Below are 12,528 nucleotides of genomic sequence, written 5' to 3' on the forward strand. Positions count from 1 at the left end.
AGGTCTATTTCGTTACTATCAAAGTCGAGCTGAAAAATTACATTCCTAATCTCTAAATCATGGTAGAACAAGAAAAGGTAGCAGCAATACCCAGCTGACTGAACTGGGTTGTAGTGTTAGTGTCAAATTTCATATGACATTTTATACATTCATTTCTATTTCGATGTACATTAGGGACATATATTTTTTGAGAAAAAAAATATATCATTCGGAAAAAACCATTTCCCAGAAAGACTTCTTCATATCAATGATATGTAACCTCCTCCAAGTTCGAACGATAAGCCGCGCAGTAAATCACCGCTTGTAGAGGCGATACAACGTTTGTTAATATGTGAGGTATTTTGTTAAAATTTACAAAAATAAAGCCCTAATAAACATGTGCTTCTTTGATTTCTAAAACAAAACATTGAAACAGCTTCTCCTTTTTCTATGAATTTCCAGCGACCCCAAACTTTTCTGCAAGAATTCTACTTTCTGCGAGAATTTATGCATTTAGTGGAATGATGTGGAACCATAAAAATTGAAAATGTAACGAATTGTCATTCATGTTTTCCAAAATATTCAACCAAATGTGAAAAGTTATTAGTTTTTTAAATTCCAATAATTTATAGACATTTCCTTGTTTTGTTTACAAATACAACTGGCAGTAACGTTACAAACAAAAACAAATTCCTGACGTCTTAGCGTTCTAAACCACAATCCACTTAAAAAATCTTTCGATTTGAAAGACATATATACAGTCTACGATGGAAAAAAGCTATCGACTGTAATATGAATGTAACATTGAAAAAATTGATTTCTGGAATAGAAGGGGGACAAATGAGTCGTCTTTGGAAATAAAAAGCTGCAATTTGAACTTCACAAATGCAAAATTTGCAATCTTGGATGTATAAATAGGAGCTCCAAATGGCGAAAATTGTCTAGCAACAACAACACATTAATATGCCTGATGATGTTAGCCTAACCAGCTAACGAAACGATCGTCGCATAGTGGTTGATGTGTGTGTGTGTAGGACTTCGCTAGATATCAATTTTTCAATGTAATCTCCTTAGGTCATAAAAAAGCTCGATTAATTAAATTAAAAACAAATTCCTTTGTGGTTGTTGTTCGAGTTGTATTTGTTGTAGTATTAACTTTACCTTGTATTTGTTCTACCATGTCTCTAAATAATAGTCCCAATTTACATTAGGCGAGTTTACTTGCGGCAATTTTTCTCGTTCCTTTTTAAACTTGCTTCTTGCGTTCATAAAAGGCAATTCTGTTCCGACAAGTTTTGTTTTCAAAACAATGAAAATAATGTCAAATACGAAAAATATAAAATGAATTGCCTGAGAATTGCCTTACGAGCAATTTTTTTCCATTTCCATTCCCCTTACGTGTCTCTTCAGCAAACTGGGACTTGCCGCAAGTAAACTCGCCTAATGTAAATTGGGACATACTATTGGTCTGTTCCCGTACTGCAAGAATCTACTAATTTTTACTATTTTTTTCGATAACATAAAGGGAAAAATGTTATCGTAGTAAAAAGTAGTAGCTTCTTGCAGGTTCTGGAACAGAGCATGTATATGTATGTATATTTAATTTCAAACGTTTTTCGCTAAAGATAAGTTTTTATTTGCCAGAAAATTGTTCTAAAGTGGGGTACACACGATCAGGTTTGACTGTCAGTTTTGCTCAAATAATCGGTTGCTTGCCATTGTGGCCGTTCATTTTTGTCAATCATCAGACAACCGAAAAATCGGCAATAAAAACTGATAGTGTGTACCCCGCTTAACCCACTTAGCACCGAGAATTTTTTTATTTGATATTTTTGAGACTTTTTAAATAAACGTATAGTTTTCCTGCAATCGGGCCTTCATTTTAAAGTCCCGGAAACTTTGAAGGGTAATATAGGTGTACTCTTACATGCCATGAAAAGCACAAATTGGGTTCAGAATTTTGTGAACTAAGGTTTTTTTTATTTTGATCAAATTTGTGAAAATAATGAAACGGATTTATATCGTTTTTGGAATGCAATATTTGATTTGAAACGTGTTGATGTTTCATATGGTTTTCCTATAATAACTAAATTTGTATAGAAGATAATGGTATTAGCCCATTCCTCAGCTAATGTTGTGCGTGTTTTCAGTCAAGTACATCTTAATCATGGCACAATTACCCAGGTAGTGGCATCGTAAAATTTTGAATATGTTATTTCAAAACTTTCTTTATGTTGTTGGGGAAAACAAATATAATTTTTTTATAAAGGGATTTGACTTTTCATATTCGAACAGCTGATGTGATACCACTACCTGGGTAATTGTGCCATGATCTTAATAAAACGAAATGTCGAAATTCCCTCAATAAGGATTACCAAACAAATTGTTATGACACATTAATTAAAACCGACTTGTTGAAAATGATGAACTCAAATATTTATTTACAAAATGAATGATTTAATTAAAGACGAAATGCCCAGCAAAAAGACCTTCCAAAATAATGGGGTTTTATAGTACTTTTTGGTAGTCGTAACTACTTACAAAACCCCCTACTAACCCATTATTTTAACAAGGGCATGTCGCAGTGAATTACTAGTTATTCTATGACCAATATAACCACTAGAATAACTAGTTATTTTATGGCCACTGGAAGTTGGAAAATAAGCTACAAATTAAAAAATTATTGCTCTGTTCCAGAACCTGCAAGAAGCTACTATTAATAACATTTTTTCCTTTAAGTTATCGGAAAAAATACTAAAAATTAGCAGATTCTTGCAGATCTGGAACAGACCATATATTTTCTATTTTTAGAACAGTTGAGGTGGAATTTGTTTTCAATTTCAACATACTTCATATTTTTTATTTTATTTTTTTATTTCGCCATCTGCTGGATTTGAACACATGAACTTCTGCTTTGTATAGAGATGGTATTTACCGTGTATTTACTATATTGAATCGCTAATACAACATCTTACACCCAATTCTTGGGTATAGGATGTGAAATCGTTTCAACATGGACAGTTTTACAATACTTTAAACAAGTGGGAAAATACTTGGGTAAATACCCGAGTATTTACCCAAATGTTGGGTAAAAACTCTTTAACTGTCGAACAACTTGACGTAAGCTGACGAAATTCAGCTCAAAACTTTCTTATATCAATAGTATTAAAGGTATTGAAAATGGAGTCCCTGGGTCCATGTTTTGGTATAGCCCCCATATAGCCGTACCTCCTGATTTAAGGTATTTTTCATCTATTAGCCACATGTTAAACCAAATTGGCTATAATTTGGCACAGTGAGTCCTCAAGGAGTATAATATATCCTTGCACAAACCTGTCAACGTAGGTCCATGATTTCTTGTAGCCCCCATATAAGGGTACCCGATTTCGAGTATTTACCCAAAAGTGGGTAAAAACTCTTTAACTGTCGAACCACTTGACGTAGGCTAACAAAATTTGGCTCAAATGTTTATTATGTTATATTAGCCACATTTTACAATCATACTGACTGTAATTTGGTACAGTGAGTTCCCAATATGTATAAAATATCCTTGCAAAAAATTGTCGACGTAGGTCCACGTTTTCTTGTAGCCCCAATATGGGTTTCTGAAATCGCGAGGTACGGTTAAATGGAGCTATATCAAAACGTGGACCCAAAGATCTCATTTTCAGTACCAGAAGTTATTTGATAAAACAAAGATTTCAGTCCAATTTTTGCAACCTACGTCAATTGGTTCGAAAAATAAATAATTTTTACCCAACTTTTGGGTAAATACTCGAAATCGGGGTACCCTTATATGGGAGCTATTAGAAAACGTGGATCTATGTTGACAAATTTTCGCAAGGATATTTTCTACATATTGAAAACTCACTGTGCCAAATTTCAGCCAATATGATTGTAAAATGTGGCTAGATGGTGAAAAATACCTTAAATCGGAAGGTACGGTTATATGGGGGCTATATAAAAACATGGACCCAGAGACCCCATTTTCAATATCAGATGTTCTCTTGATATAAGTAAGATTTGAGCCAAATTACGTCAGGCTACGTTAAGTGGTTTGGCAGTTAAAGAATTTTTACCCAAGGTTTGGGTAATTTCTCGAAATCGGGGTACCCCTATATGGGGGCTATAAGAAAGCGTGGAAGTACGTTCACAAATTTGTGCAAAGATGTATTATACTCTTTGAGGACTCACTGTGCCAAATTACAGCCAATTTGGTTGTAAAATGTGGCTAATAGATGAAAAATACCTTAAATCGGGAGGTACGGCTATATCGTGGCTATACCAAAACATGGATCCAGGGATTTCATTTGCAATACCTTTAATACTATTGATATAAGAAAGTTTTGAGCCAAATTTTGTCAGTCTACGTCTAGTGGTGGACCTACGTTGACAAAATTTTGCAAGGATATTTTCTACATTTTGAAAACTCACTGTGCCAATTTTCAGCCAATATGATTGTAAAATGTGGCTAATAGTAAAAAATACCTTAAATCGGGAGGTACGGATATATGGGGGCTATATCAAAACATGGACCCAATACTAGATATTCTCTTGATATATGGTAACATGGGGCGCCTTCGCCACCTTTTTGTTCAAAATGAACTCATATCGACACCGTTAAAGTTTTTTCAAATATTATTTTTGGTAAAAATATTTGCATATCTTGACTTTTGGTCTGTTCCAGTACTGCAAGAATCTACTAATTTTTACTAGTTTTTTCGATAACATAAAGGAAAAATTGTTATCGTAGTAAAAAGTAGTAGCTTTTTGCAGGTTCTGGAACAGAGCATATATGTTCTGATATATGAATGGTTATAATTTTGTTTTTAAAATATTATTTTTGAGAATTTACAAAATGTCTAAAAAGTGGCGAAGCCTCCCCAACCATGGGGCAGCTTCGCCATCGATATGGGACATTCACCAACGGGCTCTAAAACTGCAAATACCATACTTCTTCCTTAAATATCAACATTATGCGAAAAAGGAACATGTTTTCTATTGAATAATCAAAAATAATTTTAAAATTCACAAAAAAAAACAGAGTCAGTACTTAATTGAAGTAGGTACCTTGAATTTAGGTACAAAAATCATAATATTACTAAAACAAGATACGTTTAGGATAATAATTGAATTAACTTCACATTATATGTGGTATATCTATGGCATAAAGAATTTAAATTAAACATTACAAATTTCTAACATTAAGCCACCACACCCCTATCATGGCGTAGGCGCCCCACCCCTTACATATTTCAAAATATTACTATATTGACATTTGTAATTGATTTTTTCATGTGAATTATTTGAGTTTATAATCTTCAGTAGTTGTCTTTTAACCTTTTGTCACAAAAGGTAAAGAAGATATCAGATAACATAACTACCATAATTATTTTTCCCAATACCCTGAAAACACAAAACCGCGTGCGTCCGCTATCATACCTATGACACAACTGCCAACTTTTGGGATATGGTAGACCTACATTAAACTCACAATTTTTCCTTTAACGGATTTTTTCTATCATTTGTAGTTTGCGAGAAAATCGGCGATGGCGTAGCCGCCCCAGTGGCGAAGGCGCCCCATGTTACCATAAGTAAGATTTGAGCCAAATTTCGTCAGCCTACGTCAAGTTGTTCAGCAGTTAAAAGGTTTTACCCAACATTTGGGTAAATACTCGGGTATTTACCCAAGTATTTACCCACTTGTTTAAAGTATTGTAAAAATATACATTTTGAAACGATTTCACAGCCTAAACCCAGAAATAGGGTGTAGGATGTTGTATCGGCGATTCAATATAGTAAATACCAAAATAAACACCCACAAATGTGTATTTACCCAATTTACCGGGTATTTACCCACTGTCCATCTCTATACATAGCCACATTCTTCATTTAGAAACAAATAGCCCATCATACACCTGATCACATCACAACAATATCATCATCTCTACAACACACACATATTTCAATAGTCAGGATGATCATGACAATAACATCGACTACGCATCCTCATCTGAAGATGAAATGGATGTGACAACGACATCAAATGAGCATGAGTCGTCAGGAAGCAAAGGCGTGACTTCTGACATCACTGATCCAATAGCGGAGACAGACTCATTCTCCCTAGGCAACACGCGGCCAAGGCAGGAAGGCCAGTGGAAAATGTCGTTGTTTTCTTTGGGGGAGAGACCAAAGATCACTCACTATCATAGCGGAGACTGCGATTGGGTTCAAAACTGTGAATATAGAGAGAACCCGACAAAAGTAGATCAGACTCGATCAAGCTTAAATGTGGTCTCTACCGGCTAGAGTGTGTTGGGGACAGATCACAAATCATGCACTGGCTGTTTATGACCATAGTACTCCCAATTCTCAACTATGGATCTTTGGTTTGGTGGAATGCTCTAGGCAAGAAATCGTATCTTCACGAACTAAATAGAGCCCAAAGGTCGCGTCATCAATGCCTATCACATCAATGCTCACAACGAGCAATCCACAGGCTGCCCTTAACGTGCTACTGGATCGTACTCCGTTAGATATTGTTGTAGAGGAGCATGCATCTAAGGTCGCTTTCCGTCTCAAGGAAATTAATCTGCGGCGCGGCTCCCGACATGGGAACGCTGCGATTGTTAGCCGAACAAAAATGCCAATTACCACGGAGAGATTAAGTGTTTACATATCACCTCAAATGAACTTCGAGCAAACAATTGTAGACATTCCCCACAACACTCCACTTTTGCACGGTATAGAGATTTATATTCTTGTATGATATTTTGATGAGTTTTTACCTAAGATTACATAAAATCGTAATTATAAAGTGATTCGATAAAAAAAGCTTCCGCACAAAAAGTTTTTAAAGTTTTTATTTTTCAGAAAGGTATAGCGGCACACATGGTAGAACAAATACAAGGTAAAGTTAATACTACAACAAATACAACTCGAACAACAACCACAAAGGAATTTGTTTTTGTTTGTAACGTTACTGCCAGTTGTATTTGTAAACAAAACAAGGAAATGTCTATAAATTATTGGAATTTAAAAAACTAATAACTTTTCACATTTGGTTGAATATTTTGGAAAACATGAATGACAATTCGATACATTTTCAATTTTTATGGTTCCACATCATTCCACTAAATGCATAAATTCTCGCAGAAAGTAGAATTCTTGCAGAAAAGTTTGGGGTCGCTGGAAATTCATAGAAAAAGGAGAAGCTGTTTCAATGTTTTGTTTTAGAAATCAAAGAAGCACATGTTTATTAGGGCTTTATTTTTGTAAATTTTAACAAAATACCTCACATATTAACAAACGTTGTATCGCCTCTACAAGCGGTGATTTACTGCGCGGCTTATCGTTCGAACTTGGAGGAGGTTACATATCATTGATATGAAGAAGTCTTTCTGGGAAATGGTTTTTTCCGAATGATATATTTTTTTTCTCAAAAAATATATGTCCCTAATGTACATCGAAATAGAAATGAATGTATAAAATGTCATATGAAATTTGACACTAACACTACAACCCAGTTCAGTCAGCTGGGTATTGCTGCTACCTTTTCTTGTTCTACCATGAGCGGCACACGACATAACCAGAATGATATAACAGTTTTTTTCTCACTAATTTTGTCATCGTATTATATATATCATTTTATATTATATATAACTTTATTTAATATAACATACAAATTAAAAGTGGTTTGTGCGGGACCATTTTCAATGTTTAAATGGAATAAAATTTATTTTAGTCATTAATAGGCAAAAGGAAATTTTTTCGTGCAACAGGAAATAATTTTTTGAGATTTTTTTCATTTCATAGCATTTTTCCAAAAAAAAATTTCAAGGTGGTTTGTGCGGAACCTTTTTTAATCATGGCAGAACTACCAGGTAGTGTTATCACACCAGCTGATCGAATATGAAAAGTTAAATCCCTTTATAAAAAAGTATTTTTGTTGTAATTTACCCAACAACATAAAGAAAGTTTTGACATAACATATTCAAAATTGTACGATGCCACTACCTGGGTAATTGTGCCACACACATTTGATTGAATATTTTGAAAAACAAGAATGAAAATTCGTTACATTTTCAATTAGAGTTGGGTAATCTAGTTCCTAGTTCCTTGTACTAGTTCCAATACGTATGAGTAACATCATGAAATATAACGTGTGATAGTAAGTATACGCAGTCTGTTCAAAGAAAAAATGTGGGCCATTGGAACTGCGAAGTGAACTAGATAGTTCCATATAGTTCCTTTGGCACAACTCTATTTTCAATATGGATGTTTCCTTTCATTCCACTAAATACATAATTTCTTGCAGAAAGTAGAATTCTTGCAAAAATGTGCGGGGTCGCTAAAAATTCATTGAAAAAGGAGAAGCTGTTTCAATATTTTTATTTTGAAATCAAAAAAGCACATGTTTATTAGTCCATATTTACATTAGAAAATTTTCCTTGCGGCAATTGTCAGTTTGATGGAGGGAGGGGTGAGGCATTTGGTAACCCTTTGCCTCTCAACACCCTCTCTCACCTACAAACTGACAATTGCTGCAAGGAAAATAACCTAATGTAAATATGGACTTAGGGCTTTACCTTTTTAAATTTAACAAAATACCACACACATTACAAATATTGGACCGCCTCTATATGCGGTGTTATATGTAGTGTGCGGCACGTCGTTCGGACTTGGAGGAGGTTATATGTCATCGATATGAAGAAGTCTTTATGGGAAATAGTTTTTTTTTTCTGAAAAACGTATATCCCTAATATACATCGAAAATAGAAGTAAACAAGGCACATTTATATAAGGTAGAAGTGACAGCTGTATTCGAATGTTTTTTGCAAATGAAATTTGGAACTTAGAAATTTGCTACCATAAAATAATTCTTTTCACCCTAAACGTGTAATAAAAATGACCTAGGACAGTTCTGAATTCTTTATATTTACATTTTGATTCAAATTTGTTATTTTTAGAGGATTTTCAAAGTGTATTTATGTTTTTCCTGAGAAAATTTTTAGAACGACACTATTATTCAATATTTTCTTTGACATTTAATTTTCAATAACAACAATGTTGTTTATGTAAATTAGTTAGTTGTTGTAATTCATGTATCTACATAACATAAATATGCCTTTTAAATAAATATGCAAAGTTTCGTACGGAATTTGACACTAACATTACAGCCCAGTTCAGTCAGCTGGGTATTGCTGTTACCTTGTATTGTTCTACCATGGGCATTAGTAGGCAAAAGTTCATTCTCACTACAGGGGGTCAATTCTTGTTTTATGAAAATTTGAAATGAAAAGTTTTATAAAGGAAATAAATGTCAAATGAAAAATTTTATAAGGCAAATATTTTTCATTTCAAATTTTCATAGAACGAGAATCCAGCCCCAGGAAATTATTTTTGAGAAAAAATGTCTAAAAGTCATAACCCTAGTGAACACACGATCCAATCTTTCTCAACCTTCTGTGAAACTGAACCAAAAAGTCTGCTTATGTTTTCTAAAGTTTTGAAATGGCTCCAACGAGCATCACACTAAACTGTTACATTTTACTTTCACTTTATTTTCTTAATACCTATATCCTTTTGGAAAAACGTCTTTATGTTTAACACCCTTAAATATTTTCAAATTTAACGTCAACAGAAATTTTGCGCTGCATTGGCAACACCATATACCGGAAAAGGGTCATGCGTACAACAGGGCTACTATTGGCATTGCGTGAGAGCGAGAGCATAACGGAACTGATGTTTTTGTTTTGCCAATTTGGTTGGTGGTAGGAAATCAATTGTAATTGTTGAATAGATAAATGCGGTAATCACAAGTATTTTTCCTCTCGCACAATTCACACAATTCGCACACCATACAAAAAAACCAAAAAAAAAAGGAAAACGAAAAGAAAAGTAATACATTTTTTTTGCAGTTAGTAGAAGTGTTAAGAAAATTGTTTTCGGATTTTAATTGAAATTAAATAAAAAGAAAACAAAACGGATAATAAAAACAACGAAAACTAAACAGAAAAGTGCAAAACCCGTTTTCCATGAAAACAAAGTGAAAAGTAAAAAAAAAACATAAAAAGTTCTTTTGGCAAAAAGTCTGTAACAAAACGCTCAAACAACAAACCATAAAAAAGTAAAGCAAAACAATTTTCCTAACTTCATAAAAAACGTATTGAAAATAACTAACTAACCAAGCAATAGTAGTAGTAGTAGTGAATCTCTAAGGCTAACCAACTAACCAAAAAAAGTATACGAGAAAATTATGTCGGCAAAGGTGAGGTGGTTGAGAGGAGGTTGATATGAAAAACAAAAAACTTGTAACTATCACCTACTTTTAGTGACTGGAAAAAGTGTATATAACGATTAGCATCGCAAGTAAACCGCGCGTCGTCTGGCAGTCTACACAGATCCCAAGGGTCTCGTTGTTATAATTTGTCTTATCCCCCACCCCCAAAACACACAACATAATTAAATATTCATAAAATGTGTGTGTCACAAACAAATTAATGGCATTTTTCTAATTTCCCCCCATTGAATGTAGAAGCAGCAGCAATTGAAAAGTTGGCGCTTTAAAATCCTTCCGAAAAAGAGATTTTTCCGTTAACATATGTTGACATTTTTGTTGTTGTTTTTGTAATCTGTCTGTTTTTCTTTTTTGTTTGGGGATGGTTTTGTAATTTTAATATATGCAAAACATTTTCGTGTGACAATCAAATTTTGTTGAGAAAGAGAGTGTAAGAGGGAGATTATCATCTGGGGAGCACTCTCAGATAATGCCTTCCTTGCCTTCTCACCACCCATAAAAAGATTAACTCAATTAAATGATTTTTTCTTCTTTTGACTCTCTCTCTCATCTTGGAGCCCTCCCCCGCCCCCAATAGAAAACATGTGCACTCGTGTATGCCCCACTGTTGTGTATTTTGAAAATTTAATTCTGTCACCAAAGAGCGCGCTTTTCATATGAATTCTTACATATGTATGTATGTGTGTATGTTTGTTTATTGTTATTCTTTTGAGAATTGTAATTTATTTCAATTGAAAAATTACCATTTAGAAAGAAAAGAAAAGCGCCCATAAAACACAGTATGGAGACAATGGACAAGAAAAAAAGACAAACAACAACACATCAACGAATATAGCCGTGCACGGAGAAGCTTTCGCAGTGTTTTTCGAGTGTTTTTTTGTTTTGGGTTCATACGGGGTGGCGTATACATTTTGTTTATTTATTTTTTGTTTACCTAGACACACTTAGAAAGCCATTTTGACTTATTCAACAGTTTCATCGTTTTGCGTTTATCGCGCCTTGCTTATTATTTATTTACATACATATCTATTTTCGTGTGGAGAGCTAACTTTGGCCCGCATTCTGACGTCAAACAGAGGTGGGAAAATTCGTTTTGCAGCGGCTTAGTTTTGTCAACTTTGTCGTTAATTAACATTTTATGATATGTTGTCGTTCACAATGGAATGTAAATAGATGCTAACATACATACACACACAATAATATAAGACCATCACAATTTTTAATAAGTTCTCTTCCAATGGGGGATTAAAACGATTATTTATCAGTTCAAGGTATATTTATAAGGTCGCGTCATTGCGCCATGGGTTGCGTATACAATTAATTAATTCACAATAACGAAGAATTTGACATATTGGGGGAAATATCATATATATTTATTCCTTTAAACTCCTATAAGGAGCATAGGGCCACAACAAAGTTATTAAACCTATTTCTATCTAAAGCACGGTGCTCTTGAACCAATCTTAAATAGAAGGTGCTGAAGTTTTTGAAGTGAAGTTTTTGCTGATTCTAAAACTACAATGTTTATAGATAAGAAAAATTAAAAAAAAATCGTCGGAGCGCTTTTTAAATAAATCGCGATTCTAATTGACATTTTTAGGGGTTTTTGGTTTTTACGATTTTGCTTGGAAAGCACAAGTCCTATCGAAATGGGACTAAAGAAAATGTTGTGGCTATTAAAATTCTCTACATGATTGGCCTTTATGACATTTTCGTAGGATTTACCGTTATTGAGAAATAGAAGTTCAAATTGTGACAATACATTAAGGTCAATCTTGTAGAGAATTTTCATAGCCACAACATTTTCCTTAGTCCCATTTCGATAGGACTTGTGGTTTCCAAGCAAAATCGTGAAAACCTACAAATGTCAATTAGAATCGCGATTTATTTAAAAAGCGCTCCTGCGATTTTTTTGTTTTGATTTTTCTCATCTATGAACATTGTAGTTTCAGAATTCGCAAAAACTTCCCAGGTGTAAGCCACTTCAATTTAAAATTGGTTCAAGAGCACCGTGTAATATTCACATAGATTGATGTTTGATTCGTCAGCACCCATAGCCTGTTATTTGATATTGTGTTGGGCCAGTCAATTCTTAGCAAGCGTCTTAGGCAGCGATTTCTGAATCTTTGAAGTCGCTGTATGAGATGAAGAATAGAAGAACTCAGGTTACGTTTGAGTTATAAATGTGTATCTTGGTTCGACTTGAGATAGATGAAGATGTCCAAATGTTCTTTAGTTGTCCAAAAGCT

General features: G+C 34.0%; 1 protein-coding gene across 4 annotated transcripts in view; it reads left to right on the top strand.

Annotated features, from left to right (window-relative positions):
- The first annotated feature begins 9,692 nt into the window (after positions 1–9,692).
- Nep3 (M13 family metallopeptidase neprilysin 3) overlaps positions 9,693–12,528 on the top strand; it is a 36,392-nt gene continuing 33,556 nt past the window's right edge. The window contains exon 1 of one of the 4 annotated variants that reach the window (XM_073972056.1): positions 9,693–10,108. Coding sequence is in view for 1 of the 4 variants with exons in the window: in XM_073972055.1 (XP_073828156.1) it covers positions 10,238–10,249 (12 nt within the window). In the remaining 3 variants the exon portion in view is untranslated. Of the gene's footprint in view, positions 10,250–12,528 lie in introns of all 4 variants that reach the window. The other 3 variants (XM_073972055.1, XM_073972058.1, XM_073972057.1) reach the window with 3 other exon arrangements.

This window comes from Musca autumnalis, unplaced genomic scaffold, assembly GCF_047663935.1.
Source record: "Musca autumnalis isolate F117 unplaced genomic scaffold, ASM4766393v1 scaffold_3, whole genome shotgun sequence".
Taxonomy (NCBI): Eukaryota; Metazoa; Arthropoda; class Insecta; order Diptera; family Muscidae; genus Musca; species Musca autumnalis.